Source organism: Doryrhamphus excisus, chromosome 14 (genome assembly GCF_030265055.1).
Source record: "Doryrhamphus excisus isolate RoL2022-K1 chromosome 14, RoL_Dexc_1.0, whole genome shotgun sequence".
NCBI classification, from domain to species: Eukaryota; Metazoa; Chordata; class Actinopteri; order Syngnathiformes; family Syngnathidae; genus Doryrhamphus; species Doryrhamphus excisus.
In genome coordinates, this window is record NC_080479.1 from 7,249,590 (window position 1) to 7,274,947 (window position 25,358).

At 44.9% G+C, this 25,358-nt stretch overlaps 2 protein-coding genes and 2 long non-coding RNA genes across 6 annotated transcripts; 1 reads left to right on the forward strand and 3 right to left on the reverse strand.

Annotated features, from left to right (window-relative positions):
• Positions 1–565: 565 nt before the first annotated feature.
• On the reverse strand, positions 566–5,730 carry LOC131101653 (uncharacterized). Its single transcript, XR_009119257.1, has 6 exons — positions 5,003–5,730; positions 3,946–3,993; positions 3,648–3,702; positions 2,699–2,761; positions 2,140–2,210; positions 566–2,071 (listed from the first exon to the last, which is right to left on the reverse strand). It is a non-coding gene; the product is annotated as an uncharacterized LOC131101653 (long non-coding RNA).
• On the forward strand, positions 3,910–16,272 carry grhl2b (grainyhead-like transcription factor 2b). 2 transcript variants are annotated; one of them, XM_058046963.1, is made up of 16 exons: positions 3,910–4,059; positions 5,402–5,591; positions 5,801–5,868; positions 5,933–6,299; positions 6,465–6,523; positions 6,616–6,772; positions 7,393–7,504; positions 9,299–9,393; positions 12,320–12,478; positions 12,688–12,745; positions 12,829–12,968; positions 13,226–13,263; positions 13,427–13,518; positions 13,973–14,058; positions 14,131–14,195; positions 14,276–16,272. In XM_058046963.1, the coding sequence occupies exons 1-16, from the start codon at positions 4,040–4,042 to the stop codon at positions 14,388–14,390; spliced, it is 1,821 nt and encodes a 606-aa protein (XP_057902946.1). In that variant the 5' UTR covers positions 3,910–4,039; the 3' UTR covers positions 14,391–16,272. The 2 variants fall into 2 exon arrangements, with proteins under 2 accessions (XP_057902946.1, XP_057902947.1); XM_058046964.1 differs by lacking the exon at positions 3,910–4,059 and adding an exon at positions 4,069–4,383.
• Positions 7,097–13,078, reverse strand: LOC131101654 (uncharacterized). Its single transcript, XR_009119258.1, has 3 exons — positions 12,903–13,078; positions 12,294–12,501; positions 7,097–7,512 (listed from the first exon to the last, which is right to left on the reverse strand). It is a non-coding gene; the product is annotated as an uncharacterized LOC131101654 (long non-coding RNA).
• Positions 15,687–24,533, reverse strand: ncaldb (neurocalcin delta b). Of its 2 annotated transcripts, none has more exons than XM_058046965.1 (4): positions 24,364–24,533; positions 18,241–18,670; positions 17,554–17,659; positions 15,687–17,355 (listed from the first exon to the last, which is right to left on the reverse strand). In XM_058046965.1, exons 2-4 carry the CDS (start codon positions 18,616–18,618, stop codon positions 17,261–17,263), a joined length of 579 nt encoding a protein of 192 aa, XP_057902948.1. In that variant the 5' UTR covers positions 18,619–18,670; positions 24,364–24,533; the 3' UTR covers positions 15,687–17,260. The 2 variants fall into 2 exon arrangements, with proteins under 2 accessions (XP_057902948.1, XP_057902949.1); XM_058046966.1 differs by having other exon boundaries at positions 18,241–18,667; positions 24,364–24,529.
• Positions 24,534–25,358: the final 825 nt, after the last annotated feature.

Here is a 25,358-nt window from a genome sequence, read left to right on the forward strand (position 1 = left end):
AACATTTTATGTATGCCTTTTTTAAAATCTAAATAATGGTGGTTTGGGTTTAAATACCAATGCTGTTCCCACCAACTACCACTAGAAGACAGACTATTGTTTGGACCTTGTAAAACAAGGTTTAGCAGCTTTGTTGTTTGAGGGAAAGCACACAAGTCAACTATTATGATTTTTTTTATGTGAAAATATTGTGTAATAATTGCCACAAATGGGACAGTAGAGTTATCACGCATGCTTATATGCTACTAAGTCATATTATGCCCAAAACGAACAAAATGAGTAATGAAGAAACCCTATCATTGTGAGAAAATCTCCAGCCAACTGTCTCCTTATCACCCCCCCCCCCCCCCCATTATAAGAATAGCGAGACAAGCCTTTTGTGAATGGGAGAAGTGTGGGAGGAGGGAGGGTGGTGGTGGTAATATCTCTCCAGAGAGAAGAGGATGTGATTATTCTTCTTCAGAAGAAGAAAAATGCATTGCTCAAGTCCCCCCCTCCCCCCAACCCAACACACGCCCACACCCTGCAGCGCCTGCAGGGTGTTGTTGTGCAGGGACTTGCTAGCTCAGGTGGGGTTTGGGTTGTGGGGCCTCGGGAGACTTTTGTGTGAAAGGAAATCTTCCAGGTGTCAGTTATTGGATAGCAGGGGGGAATATTATCTTCCTGATGCTCATTGTGTCGGGGGATAAGCAGAGAGGATTGCCTGACATCTTTGTTTTTTTTTTTTACATTCATAGCTTTTTATGACGGCTTGTTTGTTTGGAATGCATCTTTGAGGGGGGCACAAATCTCACAAAGCTGCCATCCATTCCCAGAAGGGCGCCTGAACAAGACTGCTGTGACCTCATATGCTGCTGCAAGAGGAAGCTGCCTCTCACCTTCCTCCTCTGTCACTTCCTCTCCGCCATCCCGCCCCCTCGCTTTCCCTTTTCTCCAAACCGACTGGTTTTGCCACAGTTGGCCGCCTCCGCCGCCATGCAGTGACAAGCCACAATGTTGCCAGACCAGTCGGGCCGCAAACAAGCCCTGACAACGAAGTCACAACACAACCGCATGCTGCTGCCGGTGGTGGTGGTGGTGGTGGTGGTGCCCCTGGTCACATGACCTATGGGGTTTTTCTGGGGACAGGTGCTTACATGAGCTCTTAATGCATGCGTTCTGGCCCCATACCAACTGTGAAAAAAAACACCACAGGTTCACGCAACCCACGATGCATCATTCAAAACTCCATTCACAAAATGCCCATTTTAACACATACTGTACATTCTGAGTCTAAATTGTCTTCAGCAGGGGGTCACTAGGTTCTGAGGATGGGGGGGGGGATGCACAGGATATGAATAAATATAGTAGACATTCAAAAAAATCAAAACATCCAAAAAATAAATAACAAACAAGAACCGAGATATAACTTTCCCACTTTTGGAGAGATTTAGTAGAGGTACTCAATTGTTTTAGGCCACCATTAAATTTACAAGTACTACAAAGTACACACAATCTACACTACAAAACCGCTGCTCAAGCTCTGCAACCATTCTATCCAGTGGACAGTGATCAATTATATAATAATCATTATTATATTATTAATTAGCCTATTATTATTACTATCATCATTATTCTTCTTCTGATTACTACTACTAGGTAGGCTAGTATTAGCCTGCTTATTGGCTTGCTTATTAGCATGGTTTTGCCCTATTATATGAAATTCGTCAGATATTTTTTTTGTAAAAAAAAAATCTATAACAAATATTAAAAACTCTATTAAAAAATATCAAATTATTTAGGGGGGCTTTGACCCCCTAAAATAGGCCTAATGACACCACAATGACACCACTTTTACAAGATGCTAGGCCCAGTGAGGGCTGCTTTCCACCATTTTTGATGTGGTATGCTTTGGATACCATACGTTAGGTTCTCTGAAAGCTAGGCGTGAAATTTAAGTCTTAAATACTCATGTTTATGTGCCGGCTTTTGATTGACAGGTGACCAGTCCAGGGTGTGCCCAGACTGTCACCTTGAGTCAGCCGGGGCAGGTTCCATCAAGAAGAATGCATGGGGTCCGATGAGTGAATATCTGCAGGGGAAAAAAAGCTATTAAGTATCACAAAACTCTCTCTTGAAGGACAAGGCATCCCATCTCACCTGTCTACACTCGTTCATAGTTCCTGGAGCTCTCAACCCGGGCCAAGTCTGGACAAGCTGCTTCTCCCTCCCTGGGAAAAAAAAGAACAAAAAACGTCTGGTATGTATTTCTCTCTCACACACAGACACATGGGAAATCTGCATCTCTTGGCAGCTGACGTCTCGTCTTGCCTGTGCCGGCTTGCCGTACGGTCAGCAGCCTTCGCAACATTTCAACTGTCATACGGCCCACATTCTTGCTGGGAAACGGTCATAAGCTGTCTATGAAGACACGGAATGATTTATTGATCTATCCACAACATTAACACCTTCACCCTGCGCGGCCAAAAAGGACTCCACCTGTATTTATCTAACACACACACACACACACAACAGCAGAAGGCCCAGGTGCTCTGCAAAACAAATGAGACAAAGCAGGATAGTAGAAACACACACACACACCAACACACACTAACACACACTGATGATGACACCACTGACGGTTAAACTGAAGAGACTTAACAAAAAAAAAAGATTTCCATAAACGATTACCCGGAGGCTTTCACATGCAAATACACACTCTTTAAAGCATCTTCTTCCTTCCAAGCTTGGATCCATCCAGTGGCCCCAACTCCGTGGCACACTACACGAAGATATATGACATAACATCGGGTCAAAGGTCAAACTCCTCTATTGACTACCACAACTGAAAAAATTGCAGGACCATTGCAGGAAATACCAATAATAATTATCATTTTCTTGCACCTTTCACCAAAAACAAGTAGAATGCAGTGGTATGTACTTAACGAGTTTTGTCAAAAATACATAACAAATGAAATTCGCAAACAGTTAAATCAAATAAACATCTAAACATATCATAATTGGGAATGCATTTATGTTGTTTTTGAACTTCACTGTTCTGTATCTTTCATACCAAAATACTAATTTCTGTAAAGAAATAATAACCACAATGATCTGATATCATTCCTACAAAAGACTATTTGAAGAAAACAAAGCGTATTTTTCTATCAGGTGATGAAATTATAATAATAATTTTGTAGCCATATGAAGATGTGTAACGTCTATATTTACAAGATAGGTTTACACTGACAATGGCTAGCATGTTCAATTTAGCTAGTTTTAACACAATGAGCGCCTTTAAATCGGGTGATAGGATAAAAAACAGTCAATTTTGGTGCAAACACGTTTAGATCTTGCAATGAAAAAACTTCATGTTGCCAAGTGGGCACTTTTAGCGCCATTCGCCGGTACTCGGTGGTTACTCGGTGGTTAGTCGGGTGAATCGGCAGCGATCGGCGGCGAGCTGGGATTGTGGGAGCCAAACATTCAGTGTTTGCTGATGCGGGGTGATCCCAAACATTGGGATCTCTGCACACAATGGCTTCATCCAGGGGACAAAGGCATTGTGTGAGCTAATGACAGGCCTCCTCCCCGCGTTCTTTCTGATTACACACGCTCTCCTATGCACACAAGGAGCAGCCTCAAGAGCGGAGGGGCGGGGTTATTACCTGCCTCGCCTGAGCCGGCAGCCAATCGGGAGCGACCTCACCTTCGCTTCTCTGCCTGTGAAAGAATGTATCCAAGAGCAGCGTTTAACGGCAAATACAAACATCAGGTTGCGTATTAATCATCTTTACGTCGTGAAAAAGTGCATGCGAGGCGAGTGATTAGACGGGTGGAGGTGGTGGTGGGGTGGGAATTAACCGCGGCCTTTACATGCCGAGTTGGCGCGGAGAGGAAGAGAGGGAGGGGGGCAGGACAGGAGGGAGGTAGGGAGGGGGTGTGAGACAAAAAAAGTCGACTTACCTGTACACCAACTTCTGGCAACTCGCTCCCTCTTATCACCTGCTCCGACTTGAAAGTCCAGTTCCACCAGGCAGAAGCGTAGAGGAGGCGAAATATGTCACAGGAGACAGACAAGTAAGTGATCGCGCCTTCAGAGACGATCTTTGATACTAAGGACCAAATGGAGATCGACTTGTCTTTTTTCTCGCTGTTTGGATTGATTTGGAAACGCAAAACAACATTAGCAAGAAAAACAGGCAGGAAAGTGAGGTTGCATCTTTAGGAATGGGTTTTGATTATTACGGTTGCATCCTCTCTTGGGCCACTGGCGATCAGAAGTCGTGGAGGGAAAATGAACGGGGGACGGCAATTCGCCATTTTTCAGCAAAAGGAAATACCTTCAAACATGCACGGAGTGGATGTATTGCTTTGCATGGCAGTCAGTTAGCGACTACCCGTGTAAGCACTTTGGTATTTCTATAACTTAGCTACATGAATGTGCTTTATTGGGATTATTGGCTAGAATGAATGTTCTAAAAACACAATGTGATGGGAGTTGATGCTGCATGCATCCTGCAACAGGTGCCTCACTCTGGAGATAGAAAATGTCCATCAGGTCATTCAATCAGCTCATCTGGAGGGTCAAATGGTTGCCGTGGAGATGTATTAAAAAGCTAAGGACTTGCTGCAAAAACAGTGTCATCCTTTGACGCTGCTTCTATTAAAACACACAAAATGCTTCAAACTTGCTTTTAAACCGCTTTTTTTTTTTTTTGCCTGGGCGGCAACGTTACACATCCGCGTATCGTTGAGTATGTTTTGACAACATGGTGTGTTTAACTGCTCGGTGATCTGATCTGCACCCTTAAGTGGGCCAACAGAATGTATGCAACCCACACGTTGATACACATGTACACAAACACACGCAACATTTCACTGAAGTGATGACACGCCGCACGTTTTCTGACAGCATATCTTCCCGAGTGACAACGACGCGCTGATATACTTCTACACATAGTCAGTGTAGAGCTTGGGTAACAGTATGGATTTACCGTCAACACAGAAATAGCTGGCCTACCGTCAAGCATGGTGGGGGTAGAGTGCATGAGTGCCGCCGGCTCTAGGGTAGCTGCGGTTCACTGAGGCTGAACATGAATTCCTACATGCTGCATAATGTGACATTGCGAAGTAAGCATGGGTCGGTGCTGTACCTGTAATGCAGTGAAACCATCAAACGGTGGTTTTGCATTTATTATACCAAGAGGATCTCATACCTATTGATTGCGGAGGGGAAGCCAGGCCACGTGGCATCCCAAACAGACCCCCAGGAGGACAAGGTGCAGGCAAGCGGTCTGACATCCGCCATCTCCAGTGTAGCGCCAGCAGTAGTTGATGAAACGTGCGGCCTGTACTCGCTCACGTTCGACACTACACCAAAATGACAGATGTGAAATTTGCGGTTGTGTGCGTCTGCCAGCAAGCGTCTGGTGGTGGTGGTCCCCAACGAGAGCTCCTTCCCGGCGGTGCGGCGGGCCTACACCAGCGAGGATGAAGCGTGGAGGTCGTACCTGGAGAACCCGCTGACGGCCGCCACCAAGGCCATGATGAGCATCAACGGCGATGAGGACAGCGCCAACGCTCTGGGCCTGCTCTATGACTACTACAAGGTAACTTCCTGGCGCTCTACGTTTGATCCTCGACCACTTTTGCAGCTTTTGGCCCTGGAAAAACGGTAGGAAATGTACACAAATCATTTGACCTATTGGGAATTCTGGTACACCAGCGGCCCTACTTCTGATTTCTGCCTTCAAAAGGATAAAAAAGGGGAAAACAATTCTCATATGTGTCCACAAATGCCCTGCTTGTTGCCTTACAGGTTCCCAAAGAAAAGAGACTCCTGCCTGCTCCCAAAGTTGTGGAAGTAACTGAAGAACAGGAGAAAAAGTCAGTGAATAAAAGAAGCAATGCTGGTGTTTTGTTGTAGCATTAAGCTAATGTGTTTATCCAGGTCCACATTGTCCAGCGGCGGAGACGTGGAGGCCCTGGACAACCGCGTCCAGGTCCTCAAGACCGTCCCCGTCAACCTGTCGCTCAACATGGAGCAACCCGACGGCAAACGCGAACAGTTTGCGGCGGCTGTGGCGCTGACCTCCGGAGAAGGAGGCGCGCCCTCCGTGGCTCTGGTGAAGGCCGAGGGGTACGCCCCCGTGTACATGGCGGGTGCTGGGCTCCACTACCGGACGGACGGGGAGGAGCCGGCCAGGGTGGTGTACGAGCAGAGTGCCTACGAGGTGACCACCGTCAGTCACAACTCCTACGCCAAGGAGGACCAGCGGAGCCCGCCGGACAGCCCGTTTGACGAGGACAGGGACGCGGTGAGCGTTCATTTATTGCGGTCAGGTCTGGCACCAATTACCCGTGGTAAAGGAGGAACTATTAACTGTCTTGAACGTGCTTTAGAAAACGGTTCCGTTATATGGGCTAAAAGAAGTCGCCAGAATGCCAAAATAAGTTCCTCTTGGCTCTGTGTTCTTCCACAGAAGTACCACACGCCCTCTTCTCTGGCTTCAGACGACTTCCTGTTCCACCAGGAGGGAATGTAAGTCCGCATGCACGATGTAAACATAAAGGAAGGTTTTTGCCAGTGCTGTGTTTCCACTTCCATAATGCGTGTTTTTGTGCGCGGCACAGCGACAGCTTCCAGTACACGCTGGATGCCACGCGCTCGCTACGGCAGAAGCAGGGCGAGGGCCCCATGACGTACCTGAACAAGGGGCAGTTCTACGCCGTGACGCTGAACGAGCTCAGCGCCAACAAGCGCCTGCGCCACCCCATCAGCAAAGTTCGGGTGAGCGCCATACGTCTTTAAATAGGATTTCCTATCGTCTAACGCCTTATTCTATTAGCTTCGTGTCTGACCGGAATTGATCTCAAATGACATCAAATAATTGCAGTTTACGGTCTGATTAAGCTAAACGAAGCCAGAAGGGGGCAGCGTACCTGAGGTTGCGCTATTGTAAGCATTCATTTTTTTGGGCCAGCCTGCCACAAATACATTTGGACTGCCACAGATACATGAATCATGGGATAGCGGATGTAAAATTAGTAGATTGCAATATATTATATTTCTATTACATTTTTTCATTGTACTTTTCTGAAAAGTATTATTAAAGTCTCGTCTCGTACGCCCACTTTTCGCCACTTCCTGTTTGATGGATGTTAGAAATGCTGCCATTTCAATTCGAGAAGAGAAGAAGATAAGCACATGCAAATTTGTATTGGTTTGTCCCACGACCACCCCTTCGCAGTATAGGTGAGGCTACTTTCGCTTCAGCCAGCTAACCCAACACCGAAACTGCTGTTGCTCGCCCCCTCAGGTAGAAAGTGGTATTGCGAGACTGGTCTTTATAATTAAACCCGACCTTCTTTCGACTCGACATCCGACTTGCATCTTGCTGGTCTGTCCAGAGTGTAATCATGGTGGTGTTCAGCGAGGACAAGAACCGGGACGAGCAGCTTAAATACTGGAAGTACTGGCATTCCCGGCAGCACACGGCCAAGCAGAGGGTCCTGGACATTGGTGAGTCCCTAAAAACAAAAGAGACTTCATGTTTTTTTTTTTCAATTGCTGGAATGTGCACTTAGCTTGTAAAGCGTGGCCACACTGAGAGCAAACAAGCCCCCACCCAAGCCGACTGGCCGCTTGCCTGGCAACTGGCTGATCAGCAGCCCACCATCCTGAATCCCTTACAGTCAATTGTTAATGGAACGCAATACATTCATCCCTTAACACGGCAGGGGCAATTGGCAGACTTGGTAGCAGGGTGGGAAAAATTAAATAACTATCTTGAAAATTATTGATAATAATAATAATTGACTATGCCGTTTTGTGAGTGTGTATTCGTTCGATTTTAACGACTATTGCTTGTTGATGTGAGGAGCTTGTTTGTCTTCGGCAAGTGCGGGCCTGTTAAAGCGAGCAAAAAAGTTACAGGTATGTGACACACACACGCGGCTTGTCAGGACAGGGAGTGGAATGCGAAGACAACAACTGTCCGTTAACAAATAATACTGTCCTCAACGACAGCTTCATCAAATCGGCGCTGACGAATACTAGAAATTGTTGCTGCTGAAAATGAAGGACGGGCTAATGGTTAAAAATGCTACCAATTGTGTGCTATTGTTATTGTGGTGTTGTTGTATTGTTGATTCGTCTGTGACTTGAGGCAAGGCAGGCAAACGGAGCGCAGTACTGGGCTGCGGCCAGCAGAGGTGCTGTCCATTCAACTACTGTACATTGCAATTTCATGATGACGCTCGATTATTAAATTATTATACAAAATACTCTTTCAATAAATTAAAGTCTTTACTGCCATTTAAAATTAATATTGAAAAGTATTAAGATTATTATATAAGAAGAATATGGCGGATTTTCCAGCGAATTAGACATCCATGCTGCTCCGTACACAATGGGCGTATGGATTGTGTCTGCTGGCTAAATCACAGACACCCCTGCACCCTTCTCCTCTGTTATTAAGGACGGGCCCGCAGCTTGGATGCTGCCTGTAACCCGAAACCGACCGCGGAGTTGATTTGAATAGAAGTGGAGCAGGGAGTGTGTGCACGGGTGCCTGAGGGCCACATCACAGGATAGCACATGAGCTTATTTCAGCTGGGGGTGGGGGTGGGTGGAGGTGGGATGCTCGGTTCCGCCATTGTGCACCTGTTCGGGAACCAGGAAGTGATGCTGTGGCGGCGGTTGGGATGAGGTCACAGGTCACAGACAGGCAAGGAACCCCCCCCCCCCAGTGTCTGACCCCCCGGCACTGACGCCGAGCTGAAAAAAACAGATGCTGGTTTATGTAGCATATAACAACATATCATAGCAATCCCTCCATACCATGCAAATATGTTCTGTGGTGGTTGTGAGCAGTGTAGGAAAAATGACCCAAACAATAATAGTAAAAATAGCATTAGCTTGAATGCTAAGTTAGCTGATTTGTGCTTGTTTTATTTATTATGGTGAGACTGTTTTTTGTGAACGAGAATCTCATCATGTTTTGAGCTGGTGACACCCCTGCTAGCTAGGATTACAATGCACATAAATGCCCACAATGCACAGGGCATTTTGGGGGAGACCCTCCCTGTTTGTCGGCCCATTAAAGAGCTCTCCAAAGAGCCAAATGGCCTCCTCTCCTTCCTCTTACGGCCTTTTGAAGCCAAAGAGTTGTGTTTGTCCAAGCCAAGATAAGCTTTTATCTTTATGAAATTGAAGCGTGCCATTTGATTTGCTTATCTCGGCCAAACAATGGCTACCTGCGTGGACTTAAAGACACGCTTTTTAAACAAATTTTTGGGTATCCTCCCCTCGCAGCCGATTACAAAGAGAGCTTCAACACCATCGGCAACATCGAGGAAATCGCCTACAACGCCATCTCCTTCACCTGGGACGTGAACGAAGAGGCCAAGGTAGGAAATGAAGCGTCATTTTCCCAGAAACCGGTCTGTTATGTTTACGCTTGCCAGAGGCGTGTCGTAAAATTGGAACGAGGGGAAAAAAGCGGCGGGACGGGTTGTGTGTCTATTTTGCTGATTCAGTTGTTGGCAAACAAGAGCAAAGTGGACAAATGAGCCGTGCAAACAACACAGGGCTCAAGAAACCTGACGAATTAAGACAAGTGGAGAGCCTGCAGCGCTTTACATTCACTACACTTGACCATAATCACGTACACCATGCACACCAGCTTTTATGACTGGAACTGTCACCCCAAAAAACAATCTATTGGTGGCAGCCTGCCACAAATACATTTTGACCGCCACAAATGGATTTTCCACGACCTATAAATACGTTATATATTGGGACTGTCTAGGAATACAGCTCGTCCTTCTGTACCGAGGTTGGCATTGTAACTGCTTGTGTGAGCATGTAGTAACAGGTACATGATGATAACGAGTCATACTGTACTTTGGCCGGAAGTACTTCTTTATTTTCTCCGGGTTGGGAATGGGGTCCTGCCCCAGGTAGTGTTTAAGTATCTCAGGGTCTTGGCCTGGGAGGAGGCCCAGAGGCAGAGCTGGGACATGCTGGAGGGATTATGTCTCTCAGCTGGCCTGGGAACACCTCAGGGTCCTCCCGGTGGAACTGGGAGAGGTGATCTGGGACTGGGAAGTCTGGGCTTCCTGACTGAGACTGCTGCCCCCGTGACCCGGACACGGATAAGCAGAAGGAAATGTATGGATGGAACTTCTTTCCTGTGTGCTGGGAACTTTTCCCAACTGAAAAATAAAAACCTAGTAGCAGTGTCGACAGTTCCAATGTTCGCTAGTGGCCTGAGGCGCTATGAGCGAGCCGCTAGCCGGCTAGTAGCTAGCCAGTGTGGTGTGGCTACTGTTTTTGTATCAATGAGCCTCGTAGCATGCTTGGCGATATGATGTGCTCTTTTACACATACTGTAAGAACGCCACTTTACTAGAACTGGCGTCTTTAGATGAATGTCTACAGCAGGGGTTCCCAAACTTTACCAACTCAGGGCCCACTTGAAAATCTAAAAATGCCCGCGGCCCACCTTTGTCCTATAAACACTACATAGTCGAAATGCTACGTTCTCAGAGCACTTAACTTATTATTATTATTATTATTATTATAAAGATTCAGGATTGAAATGAAAGCAGGGGGATAAAGGAAGCCCAAATGTTTAATCTGTGAGTGTACACACAAGACAAAATTATTTCTCATACTTTTCATAACTGCATTCAAGACTGGCATGATGACCAGAGAGCTACGTTCCAATCATAAACTGCATAAGGTTTCTAAAATATTGTGACAGGTCAGTAACCCTCTTACTTACTTACTCTTACTTAGGCCTATACATTTTTTTAAATCGTGCAATATATTTATACAAAAATATTTTACAATAAAAATAAAAAAATAATATTTGCAAAAATGAATCATATTTTTAATGACCTCAGGGCCCACCTACATTACCACCACAGCCCACCAGGGGGCCGCTGCCCACACTTTGGGAATCACTGGTCTACATCAGGGCGGCACAACGGTCGAGTGGTTAGCGTGCAGACCTCACAGCAAAGAGACCAGGGTTCGATTCCACCCTCGGCCATCTCTGTGTGGAGTTTACATGTTCTCCCTGTGGTTTTCTCCGGGTACTCCGGTTTCCTCCCACATTCCAAAAACATGCTAGGTTAATTGGCCACTCCAAATTGTCCATAGGTATGAATGTGAGTGTGAATGGTTGTTTGTCTATATGTGCCCTGTGATTGGCTGGCCACCTCTCGCCCGAAGACAGCTGGGATAGGCTCCAGCACCCCCTGCGACCCTTGTGAGGAAAAGGGGTAGAAAATGAATGAATCATATTTTTAATGACCTCATGGCCCACCTGCATTACCACCACAGCCCACCAGGGAGCCGCGGCCCACACTTTGGGAATCACTGGTCTACATCAAATGTAGCTGTAGAGTTGCATCATTTTTCAATGTATCCAGATGCATGTTGAACCACCAAAGAGAAGCATATTATTGGTGGGTCTTTTTCAATTTAAAAGCCGGAGAAAAATGACCACCCTAGTAAGAGGAAGAGGAGACATCCTGTTTATCACATGAAAGAAATGAATGAATGTAGATATTAAAATAAATACAGGTTCCATCTTCATGGTGTTGTGTTGCGTCCACCCGGTGGGGCCGGTATTGACGGTTTAAACGGGATACTCTTACATTTCTACGTATGTCCATCGTGAAATTGGTGGTCCTGTACTTTTCTCCTTTTGTCTTCACTGTGTGTGCGTGTGCATATGTGTGTGTGTGTAGCCCGCTCCTTTGTGACCGCTCCTTAAAATGGAGCCCGCTTGCCGTTTGAACTCCTGGGGCCCCCAAAGGCCAACACACACACACACACACCAATCCCTGTCCCCACCCTCTCTTGTTTGTTTTGCCCTCATTTCTGTGTGAATGCCAGTGTGTGTGTGTGTGTGTGTGTGTATTACGTGGCTTTTAATGCAATAGGGGACAAAGAGTTGCTGGAGGAAATCCAAGCTCACTTCTCTGGGACAATATTTACTTTTCCTGCCTCTCCATTTTTTTCCCTCCCTGTACGCGTGCATACGTACACACATCTCTTCCGCTGCAGGTGGATTAGTTGTCCTGTTTCTTCCAAACATTACATCGTTTTGTTGTGGTTATTGATCATAATAATCCGGCTCGTCTAATTCAGATGTTATTTTGTTTAGTTCACTAATAATACTACTTAGTTTTGTCTTTAAGTGATATTTGTGATAAGTATAGCAAAGCTGGGCACATCCTGATATTATAAATACATCAATATGTATTTATAGAGAAGACAAATTGTGCAGTTTTACCGCAACCTCTCCCTCCTCCTCTTCAGATCTTCATCACAGTCAACTGCCTGAGTACGGACTTCTCGTCTCAGAAGGGCGTCAAGGGCCTTCCTCTGATGATCCAGATTGACACGTACAGCTACAACAACCGCAGCAACAAGCCGCTGCACAGGGCCTACTCGCAGATCAAGGTCTTCTGTGACAAGGTAGGCCGCAAACCATCCCCCACCTGGAGTGCATGGAGCCATACATGATCAATGTACGCCGCAAGTATTGGCATATTCCTAACAAGTGATTGACCAATTGTGATGAGGCAGGAACAATACAAGCGCTCCCCCTAGTGGTGGCGCCTGCACAATACACCGTTCTCATTTCATTGAAAGCTTTTATTTTGGGCTCCTTCTCTCCCTTACAGGGAGCAGAGCGCAAGATAAGAGACGAGGAGCGAAAACTATTCCGAAAGAAGTCGAAAGGTTGGATTTTTTTTGTGTGGGGGGGCACAGATGAGCTATTTATTGACGAATGACACATTTTCCTTGATGAACGGATTTTCCAGGTAAAGATGGCGGTGTGGGCGTGATAACAGTTCCGAAAAAGTCAGACACAACATATTTCAAGACCATGACTGACCTGGAAGCACAGCCCGTCCTCTTCATCCCCGACGTCCACTTTGGCAACCTGCAGAGGGCGGGACAGGTACACATGATAACGTTGATTATAAGAAAGGTGTCACCTCTTTTATTAAAAAAAAAAACTAAAAGAGTTTAAGGAATACTTTTTGAGTGATTTATTTTTGAATTGCTATGATTATATTTCTTAATGACACTCATTTTAAAAGTGTTAAAAAGAGAATAGGAAGTATATATCACACAAGGGAAATTCAAATCAATTAATTTAAAAAACGAAACTAGAGTTAACATTCATCTAACTTGTTTTTATTGTTGTTTTTTTAGGTATTCACCTTCAACGCCGAGGAGATCGAGCGAGAAGGGTGAGTGCGCGCCCACACGGGAAGTGTCTTTTACATCAAACAAATAGCAGCTATGCAAACGGCGGTGCATTGACAGGAAGCGGTATACTGCCGCGAATGCAAAAAAATGAGCAACTGCACTGTTTTTTTTTTTTTTTTAAAGAATGTGCATCTTCCTCCTCAGGAGCGTGCTGGTGAAGAGGATGTTCAGGCCGTCGGATGAAGACTTGTGTCCGTCGCCGCAGAAACAGATCAAGGAGGAGATGCACAAGAGAGGTACAAGATGGACAGTAATAACAAGATCACTGGCCACTTCATTAGGCACACCTGTACCTTTTATCTCATGGGAATCAATACAAGAGTATTGGATTGATGTATAATAAACATTGCTATCAGGGGCCGTACTAGCTTGATGAAACAAGTATCAAACACATGCAGTGTTTCCCTTACATTCGTTTGTGGCACCCTGCCAGGAATAACTCTGGACCGCCACAGATAGATTTGGCGCTACATGTTGACCGCCGCTCTGATCGGAGCGTGCCTAGTTGCTCTAAGTGTAAAAAGAAGCCATCTCTCCGAATAATCCAGACGTATTCATCTCCTTATTCCTATACAGGCTTGATCATTTTATTCTAGGGTGTACCTAATATTGTGGCCAGTATATACAATATCAAGCGACATGTGTCGGTGACAGTCTGCCTCCCCGATTGCCCTCCCTCTCTCCTTGCAGTGTTGTTGTACGTCCGCAAAGAGACAGACGAGGTGTTTGACGCGCTGATGCTCAAGTCGCCTACGCTCCGAGGCCTCGTGGACGCGGTGTGTGGTGCCCCGTGTCGCTTCAACGTCACAAAAAAAAGAACGAGTTCAAATGTTCTCTGTTGTTTTCAGATATCTGAGAAATACGGGGTGGCGGCCGAGAAGATCGCCAAAGTGTACAAGAGAAGCAAAAAAGGGTGAGGGGGTGGGGAATAAACACCGCCCATTAAGTGTATTTTCATTTGAAAGGCTAAGTTGCCGCCGCTTCCTGTTTCAGCATCCTGGTCAACATGGACGACAACATCATTGAGCATTATTCCAACGAGGACACCTTCGTCCTCCACATGGAAAGCTCTGCCGACACCTACAAGGTGACGCTGACGGAGATATGACAGCGGAAAAAGGGGGCGGGCCTCATCAAACACCCTCTTCCTGTAACATCCGAAAAGACTGCCTCTGATTGGCTGACACTGTGCTCTGGAGGGGAACTGTTACACTGTGTCCTAAAAGGCAGAAATAACAGAGCACAGATTCGTGGATCCAGGGCACAGTTTTATTTTGACTGTAAAAAAATGTGTTGTCGTTGTGTACATACTTGATTTGTACTGACAAAGTTGCCCATCAGGAGTAGCCTTGTGAGATGCCTGATGAAAATTGTTTATGCAATAGTTGGAATTCAATCTTAATTAGCAGCTTCATTTGCATGCCGGCATTTTTATTTGTATGTTTTTATAGCCTTTCGTTATTTATTGATGCTTTGCAGTATATCCACCAATTTCAAGTACTTCACATTTCAGTGACTTAACAGGAAGTCACCCTCGTATGATTTTTTTTTTAAAGGTATTGCAAACTTTAATGTTCACCTCACCACCAGTGTTGAGATATGGCAATTAACTCCATGGAAGTACTTTTCAGCATCTTATTATGGCACTCACTGTTGCCTGAATCTTTTGACCCAATAATAAACAGATGCGCCATGGGTAACGTCCACACTCTTTCACTGTCTGATGTAATAGTAATACCACAACTAGTAAAAATAATGAGTCATTGTTGTTTTAGGTCAAGAGTCGGTAAAAATTACAAAACAAGTCAATTTCTATTTGTAGTTCTAAAGGGAATTAAGTGTTTTTACACAACGTTACGTTGTTACATAATATGCAAATTAGCAGATGACGTCGAGCAACTTCCTCGACAGCCAATAGATACTTTTCTTACTGAGGCGTTGGCAAAAGTGGGTCAATGAGTCAAATCCGCCATTTTGGTAATCGAACGACTTTTTTGCTAGCTTTTTGCTAGCTTTGTCTACTAAGCAACGCTGAAACTGCAGTTTTGCAGTTACAAACGTGCAAATGTATAAGCGTGTTATGTTGTAGCACTGTTGTTTTTCGGCAAATACTGGGGTATAGCTTGGAAAAAACGTAACGTTCCTCGCTAAAATTCGCTATGATGACACATACCCGATTAACCGTGGTGGCTTTAACATGCTAACGCCTGCTAAAACTACAACTTATCCGCGACAAACGTCGTCACTTTCCACAAACTTATTTATCTGCAGGATGATACTACCCAAGATCCAAATAAATCCCTTTAAAAAATAGTACCAAAAAAACAACCTCTTACCTGGCCGCTAGCTGTTAGCATGGAAGCCCAAGAAATATTTGCTACATTCAAGAACCTGGGAAAAAAGATATCTCGCCATTTTGTCTTTATTTAAATAACAAAACGGACAGCCTACACAGAACACATGATGCGAGTTTACAATACAAAAATCTACAAAAATGATAGTGACAGCCTTTTTTGAAAAACCTCTTTTCTTTGTTCGACAACTGTACAGTATAAATGATACAATACTGTGTATGATTTCATTTTTTCTTCTATATTTGGCACTTGACCACAAGATGCTGTGCTGGGTGGGGTACCTGATCAGGCACCATACTTATCACTTATGTATTACATACATTCATTCCCAGGGTTACATTCCCCAACTGCAGGAAAAAACAAACAAATGGTTTCTCCTGTGTTTTCACGCCAGACTATTAAAAAGAGAATGTCAGTGAATGCAACACGGCACTGACGTTTGTTTGGTTAGAAATTTGGTGCAAAAATCAAAACAATTAGGAAAAGAGTGGGAATCTTACACTTGAAAGTTGTCAATGCACAGCGATGCGTGTGGTCCTCTCCTCTTCGACACGTCTATCATAAATACGAGTGAATATACTGTACAACGTCGTTTCTTCTTTCAAGTAAAACAAAACATCACAATGCAATAATTTACACATCCAATTTTTTAAAGTGAATCTCATCTGTCGTAAAAGAATACTATACATTTTAAAAACATCTTTTTGTGTTTGCTGCAGATGTATCATTCCGTTTGTGTATTAAGCTATTTGAAATAGGTATCTGCTTCAAATCACATTAAAATAAGGAGGATGTTGTCAAAAATACAACACAGACTTAAGACCAAAATGATTCATATTAAAGTCATTAAATATATGTTCAATATTATTTTACCGGGAAATTATATAAGAATGTGACAAATGACACAATATTTTCAAATTTTACATTTTTGGGGACAATTTGGAGGAAACGGCAAGGATCTTGGTAACTTTGGTCACAGTCATTCCTGCTAGCTTTAGCATGCTAACACATGCTAGTCAGAGTTGTGCGACTTTGGGCCTGTTATCATTTGATGTGTTAGCATGAGTTGCTAACACTGCTGGATTTGCTGCATCCAAATATGTAATTTGGCCATTTTATCACGGACATAGACATGGAACCTGTTATCAAAATGTCAGAATAATGAAATGATACAGTCTTTTATCACTTTCCCGGTGCCAGTTCTCACTGACAGACACCAATTTAACCGAATCAAAACGCATTTTGAACTTAATTGTGCATGGGTTGACGTAGCATTCCTCCGAGATGTGCGTTAAAAACATTAAAACCTACATTTCCCAGATGCTCCAGTCTGTGGAAGGAAGAGCTAGCAAGGATTCAGTGCATTTCCGCGAGGGGAGGGGGCGGGGGGATGTCAACATACTTCATCAAAATATGTCTGGATTGTCTGTTGGAATCAGTTTTTTTCCTCCAAAGTCCTGCATTTGTACCGTGTGAGCAGCACGTCCTTCAAGTTGTCCTTCAAGTGTTGGTCGACTGCCTGGAGAGGCTTTTTTGACGTTTTTGGAATGATAAACTAAACTGCAGTGGAAAAAAAAAACTAATAAAATGGGGGGGGGAAAAACCAAGAAAGAGTTCTGGTTGTCTACTGGCCGACGCTGCCCGGGTCGCACTGCAGCAGCCGCACGATGGAGGGGTCGTTCTTGGCCCCCTCCACAAACTCCTCCAGTGACAATTTACCTAAAAGAGGAGAAGACAGTAAGTACATCTCATTTTTCCCCACACTGGGACACTTCATATTGATGAAAACACAACGTTAGCAAAGCTAACCCACGCTTTACAAAATAATGTGAAATCAGTGATTTCTTGCGTTGCGATGGTTCTGTAACACGGTACTTTAGCGACACGAGTTAGCCCGAGAGAGAGCGAGAGTCTTACCATCTCGATTTGTGTCCATCTGCCTGAAGATCTTATCTGTGCGTTTCTCAGGCGTCGACTCATCCTCGGGCATCTTCATCACCGAGGACACCATCTTGTAAATGGCCTGCAGACAACACCAAATACGGGAAAATGATTTGCTTGGCAGCGACGGGCAAAGTGTGCAATCAAGCCAACCGATAGCTAGCACTGCTATGAGATCACTGCAGGGACATAAGAGACGGCCGCCGCCAGCGTACCGAGCTAACTGGTTAGCCCCTCCAATTGACTTATGCTAAACTTAAAGTGTTTCAGGGTGAGCAAAGTGGGGAAGGAGGACAAAGTAAGAAGCCAAAACCACTTCCACACAGAGTGGGAGGACTAATCTAATCTCATATCATGGAACATTCCCGCATCAATAGTCCACGGTCAACTACCAAATAGCTACAGGGTGAGGGAGCAATGTTGGAACCAGGATGTAGCATGGGATGAACATGTCAATAAAGTTGATGTTGAACACGCTTTCTTCTGTGTTTTCTGCCGACACATCTTTATCTTCGACTAACAAATAATTCCGAGTGGATCCCTGAGAAGGACAAAGGGTGGGCGGCGCCTGGCTAAGAGCAGCTGGATGCGGTGCTGAGTCAAGCAGGGACGGCTACTACTACGACGGCCCCTCCTCCTGCAGGGTGGGCAGGGCAGACTCACCGTGACGATCTCCAGCATCTCCGCCTTGCTGATGTAGCCGTTGCCGTCCAGGTCGTACATGCTGAACGCCCACTTCAGCTTCTGGTCCAGGCGGCCGCGCGAGGTCACGCTCAGGGCGATGATGAACTCCCGGAAGTCGATGGTGCCGTCCCCGTTGGCATCGAACGTGCGGAAGACGTGCTCTGCGAACTTGGAGGCGTCGCCATAGGGGAAGAAGTTGGCGTAGATCTTCTTGAACTCCTCCATGGAGAGGGCGCCGCTGGGGCAGTCCCGCAGGAAGCCCTTGTACCACTCGGTGATCTCGTGCTCGGTGAAGTCGGTGTTGTCCATCAGGTCCTGCATGACGTCGGGACGCAGCTTGCTGTTCTGTTTACCCATGGCTGACGATGACGACGGTGCTGTGGCGAGAGGGTGGCGGCGATTTCGACTGCTGAAAAAGGGACGGAAGACGCCGTTAGAAAGGGGAAAAGTGGATATAGTAGCGCTTCTTGGAGACACACGCAGCTCATTTGCATTAAAGCTACAGACACACAAAAGGGTGTGTTCCCACTAGCTCAGAGGTAGGGAACCTATGGCTCGGGAGCCAGGTAGGGCTCTTTTGATGACTGTATCTGGCTCTCAAGCGTTTCTTACCACAATAAAAATGTATTTTTGCTAACATTTTAAAGTAAACATCACAGAAATGACAACAATCAACAACTTTCTTATGCATTTTAATCCGTCCATCTATTTTCTACTGCAATACGGCCAACCATATCCATCTTTCCTGATGATATTTTCCAGGTCAAACACCAAAACTCGATTATTACTGGGTAATGCGGTAGTCTACCTCGGTCATTGAGATGTCAACATGTAAATGCAAACTTTCCTCCTTTAGTCAAATAGTCACCTAGCTAAAGCTGCAGAACTAAGCCTTCTGACGAAGATGGCCAAAAGAATGAAATACATGTACGGAGTATGGTGCAAAACCATGCAGCAGCAGAAGTTGAATTAATGGCAGCAAGTATTTGATTTATCATTGGACACTGCGCTGCTCACGAAAGTGTGCTGGCCACACCCCATTGGCGTGGGGTAGTGTGCCTGGTCTACGTAATTAGAGCCCATTATATCTAAAACTGTTGGTCTTACATAAAAATGCACACATTTTATTGCATTCAATGTTTAAATCTGGTCTTCATGGCTCTCTTAGCCAAAAAGGTTCTCGACCCCTGCACTAGGTCTTAGTAAAAGCACCGTGTCCAACATCAAGGCTGGATTTGGATTCCGCCAATCAACCCAGCATGCGTGTTTTTGGAATGTGGAAGCCGGAATAACTGGCGAATGGGGAGAACATGCACACGCCACACGGAGATGCCCAATGGAGATTTGAACCGTGTGACCGACACGCTAACCACTAGGCAAAACGTTTGGTAAAAATGGAATTTGGGGGAAAAAAAACAGATTAAATCCAACTGTCAATAAAGACGGACGTGTGTTTCACACTCAACCTTCCCCTTTCGTACCCGCCCCTGTTGGTTCCGTAATCCGCCAACCTCAACACACGACAATGAAGCCTCACTTGCAGCCTCTAATGGGCCCTCGTCTGACGTTCGCTTTATAAGCGGCAGCGTGACAAGGAGATTAAGGACTGTTTGCACTCCCATCATCAGCGAGTCAACAGCTGAGGCGACGGGCGGACAAACAAATACCTCGATGGGGTCTGGCGCTACAATATCCAGCATGCGTCGCTAAAGTTGTGTGTTTTTTGTTAGCGTTTAGTCGTTATCCACGTGGAATTGTGGTAGATCATTGGTGTTGTGTGTTGACTTGCCGGCCCCCGTAGGTTGACGCTTTAGGCGTGTTCTAAAAAAAAATTTTTTTTTAAGTGACTAGGATGTTCAGGACGCCACTGAACATCCCCCAAAGCGGACGCCATAAGTACCTTGGCTATTTCTGCCCTCAATTAGCCGCTAAGACTCTTACCTGCGACCGACGTTATTATGCAACGGCGGCTTTTGCCAAGACGGAGACACACACATGGCCCACTCGAGCGTCCGCATGCATGGACCACCCTCGGAGGTTTAAGGCCAAGCGAAAGGTGGCTCGCTTTAAACGTTTGAATGCGCCTGCCAGGCGGCGGAGAGCTGAGACCACGTCAGCCGGCTTAACGGGCTTTCACGCTGGCTTTATCACACCGCCCAGCCGAAAATCAGCCTGATAACATCAGCGCTCCATCACAACAACACGGCGTCACTGAGAAGCCTCATTATATCTCCATTTCTTTGGAAGCATTACACAAAAACGAGTGAATTCATTTCTAATAATGTTAATAGTTACGATTCAGGCCGCCATATTGTTTGATAAGCCTGGAAATAATGCACAGCAAACAAATGAGTTTATTTTTACTATGTATTTATATGATAAAATAATTAATATTTAGACTTTTAAATGAGGTTTGATGGCATTTTAAGGACTTTTGTGTGAAAAATGAACTGGTTGAAAGCACCCATGGTCTTGGTTTTTCATACCACAAGCCGCTTTCATTCTACTGAAGACTAGCCCGAGAAAAATAAAACGCCAGACTGTCTTTCCCAGAACACCTTGTGTCTGCCACTTACATAACCATCAGAAGAGTCCGTTTATATCCTGCAGGTAAATCTTCAGCAAAGAGTACTGAAGTTAATCCCAAACTGCGACTGCTAAGGCAGGTGAAGGAGGGTGACGGTGAAGATAATGCAAACAAGCTGTTTAGCCGTATCATCTAGCAAGGGATGTTCATAATCCGCCCTCGTGACGTGACCTTTGTTAAGACTAACATCCCAGTCCAGATATGAACAGGTCTAGTCTAGGTCTAGTTTTTGTTCTTCCCGCTCCTGTCTAGGTGATATTCGGTGCTCTTCGACAAGCCCAGCAGCCGGCAGTGCAATTCAGGCGACTAGCTAGAATAGCTCCGGCCGTGCTCGCATTTCACAAGCGCATCGTGGCCGTCCAGTGGAGCGTGAATGCTTGCATATTCGAGCGCAACCCGATCTGCCGCGTGAGGTCAAGAGCCGGTCCAACCTGCGGGCGGACAGTCTGAGGACGACACGGAAGCACAACGCCGACATTGGAGGCGGTTGGTTCCAACACCAACAGTTCTAATAATCCTAATCGTTTGATTTGGCTCTTTTGATGTTGCATCCTTGGGTGGCTTTGTAGAACTGGTCCCAACCCAAAATGCTGCACGGGAGATCACTCCCTTCTCTTAGTGTGCAAGAACAAGACCACAGCATGGCTGTAGGGGCTGAAAGGGTGCAGATCAACGTAGCATGCTACAAAAGTTAACTTTAATAAGCCTACGGTCTGACTTGTTTCCGTTGGACCCAGTGGCGTCATTAGGCCTATTATAATTAGGCATAAATAAATTTATATTTTTTTATTGATTAAAAAATGTTTTTTTATTTTTTATTTTTACAAAAAAAATTTTTAAAAATGTTTTTTTATTTTTTTTTACAAGAAAATCTCTGACAAATTTCATATAATAGGGCAAAAGCAGGCTAATAAGCAAGCCAATAAGCGGGCTAATACTAGCCTGCTTATAATCAGAAGAAAAATAATGATGCTAGTAATAATAATAGGCTAATTAATAATATAATAATGATTATTATATAATTGATGGTTGCAGAGCTTGAGCAGAGTTTTGCCGTGTAGATTGTGTGTACTTGTGTACATTTAATGGTGGCCTAAAACAATTGAGTATCTCTACTAAATCTGTCCAAAAGTGGGAAAGTTATATCCCGCTTCTTGTTCCTTATTTGTTTTTTGGATTTTTTTGAATGTCTACTACATTCATGCATATCCTGTGCATCTTCAGGGGGCTAAGACCCCCCGGCATCAGAACCTAGTGACGCCCCTGCTTGGAACCATGGAAAAGCCAAATATCAAATTAAGGCATGACAGTATGGCAACGCTTAGTAAAAATATCATGGCTTCACAGTATTAGAATTACAATACTAGAATAAATATAATTTCTAATTAATTTTTCTAATTAATTAAATATATTGTAGAATTTTTTTAATGATTTTCAAAAACTCCAAATAAATAATGACAAAAATGTATTTTTTCAGGTCACATAAAACAATATGGCGGGCTGAATCTGGCCCCCGTGCCTTGAGTTTGACACCTGTGGTTTAGGGCGGGGGTGCCCATTACATGAATTGCGAGCTACCGGTAGATGGCCTGAAGGCTAATTCATGAAAACAACCATCTTCAGATTAATGGACTAATAAAATAATTGTTGGTTTCGGCCATAATTGTAGCAAAGTCACCCCACTTGTCCTCTGACAGGCTTATGGTGTTTAGCATCTTATCTGATTTGTTCATTTAGCAGTCACATGACCTTTTCCTACCACATCTAAACCATACCAAAGACCGTGTGGAACTGTACCCGACCTTTGAACCCATCAATTTAGTTTGCCCCCATGTACAGTACCTCAATACCTGAATGGGCTGCTGCTTGTATCGGAAAAGAGCGGTTGCACCACAACTCTTCCTGTAAACTTAAATGTTCCAGATGACACGCCGAGATAAAACGGCGCCTGCCACCTCCATTGCACCACTTCCTGTCACACTCCCTTACGAGTCCATCACACCCCTCATCCGCTGACTCACCATCATCCGTAGCCGCAAAATCCAGAGACGCACGGCGCCGCAGCCTCATCGTTACGCACCACACACAGACACACGGTTGCAGGATCGAGCTCTTCGTCCCGACAGAGCCGCCATTATGACGGAAGGGGTGTCCGATTTGAGACGACATCTGCGCTTGCGATTGCACAAAGAGGACACTGTTTACGTCCAACCTCTGGAGCGGCCCCCGCTCAGCGTCTAGACAACTCATGACCTGAACTATCCCATATTCTCCACTCTCCTCCAGGTGGTCGCCATGCCTGCTCACCGCCCGTCTCTCTACAGAGGACGCACGCCGCAGACCAGACCAGACCAGACCAGACCCAGGAAGTTGCGGGTTTAAACCACAAGCTGCCCACAATGGCGGAAATAGAAACGGATGCTCAAATTTAGCGCACTTTTTGAAGTCGTTGCGTGGAAAAGACGCTTCCCACTCCAAGGGGGCTATTATCCAGCGACCCCACCCGCATTCATTTTTGGACATCCTATTGGAACTTCTAGTCATGTGTGCAGGCCACTTTATTAGGCACACCAGCACTCATCTCCTATGTGTGTATGGATCTTGCACATGCTGTAATAAAGTAACCTTGATGTCGGATCAATCAAAGGGAGCATTGGAGTGTTTAGGTGTGCCTAATCAAGTGTCTGGTGAGTGTTTTGAAAAGATGGAACTCTTTCTTAATTGGACAAGCCGACACTTTAAAGACTCTGCTACTCCGAGACGGTTTGATTTCTCAGACTTCAGTCTGATGAGTTCCGCAAAAGAAGTTGAGTACCGTTCATTCTTACGCGGGACGTGAAGGACCCACACTTTAAAAGTGATAAAATTGCAATGACTTGCAACTCATGTAAAGATGTCCAAGTACTTTTTTGTTCATCCTCGACTGCCGTTTTCTTTCTGTTCTGCTGTAGGATTACAATCATTGCGTATATCCACTCTTAATAGTATATTATTACAATTAGCATGCCAAGTTAAAGAGGTGCACTTTGATGAAGCTACTGCTAATGACTTAGTAGTTAAAGCTCACCTTTGAATGTGGTTTTCTTCAAATACTAACGTCCTTGAAGGTGCTCATGTGTTAAACAAACAAACAAAAACAAACAAAAAAGTATGTGTTTTTGCAATGGAAACAAGCCTAAATGACTCCCAGTGAAATCCTTACGGTGCCGGGTCACCTACAGTAGAATGCAGATGTGTGCCATCTTGCACAAAGTGTCATTTATTGGGAGGAAAAAGCAGCAAGGCTCCCCTCTGTGCAGCAGCACAAGCCACAAGTAGGAGCAGCCTCATCCGATTAGAACAAAGTAGGTAAAGCTTTATCCGCTGCAAGCATCTTCTCCAAACCTCTCTGCCGTGTGGAACTAAAGTCAACTTTCCGCCAACAGCATGGACCTGTTAGGCCACAACAAAACTAAAACATGGAGCTAACACAGCGAGGTAGGGGGGGGTGGACTGTTGAATTAGCAACAACTCACCTCGCTTTGAAGTCGCTGAGTAGAGCCTCGAAAAGGTCTTGTTAGTGGTCCATTACCCGGCCAAAAGTTTCCGAGACGACAGCAAGTTGCCAAAGGGAAACAAGGGAGCTCCTGTCGCACGGCTGTCGTCGGCTCAAACTCCGGCTCTCCGGTCTTCGCCTTCTGTCCGAGTAGAGCAGAGCAGCCTCTGAGTGTGACGTCAGACCACGTGATCGGAAGAGGACCAATGAGAGGCCGCGTTGGCTTGGCAACAGAAAAATAACCCTGCAAGTTCGGCCAACGTACACTGACTGGCCATAGCATTAGGTACAGTAACCCTTTTTAACCACCTGATGTTAACTTCGGTATCCTTATACATGATTGGGGTCGAGCACAGAGGACCCTAGTGGAATGATTGGAAAAAGGAAAGGCTGTATTGGAATAGTTGGCTTTATTATTATTATTATTATTATTATTATTATTATTATTATTATTATTATTATTATTATTATTATTATTATTATTATTATTAGGGCCCGAACACCCTGGCCCAAAGACCAGCAAGCGTGTGGGAACTAGTGAAATTTATTTTCTTACTATTATTAGAGCTGGAGCATGGTGGCCCAAGGAGGGGGGCAAGGACCATCTTTTAATGGATTGGATTTTTAGTATCATTAGGGCCCAAGCACAGATGTGCAAGGACTCTGTTTCTTATAATTAATTCTTATTATTATTAGGACTTGACCACAGATGTCCAAGGACCAGTGAGTGCCCCATTGGAATTGTTTACTTTCTTCCTATTATGATGATGATGATTATTATTATTATTAAGGCCTGAGCATGGTAGTCCAAATACCAATGAGTACTGGTATGGGGGATAAACTGAAATTATAATTAGGGTTTGAAGGTGTTTGCTCATATTTTGTTTAGCTGACAATAAAGTTAAAATCAAGCAAATAGTTTATGAAGACCCCACTGGAATTGTTTAGTTTCTTATTATTAGTAGTAGGGTCCGA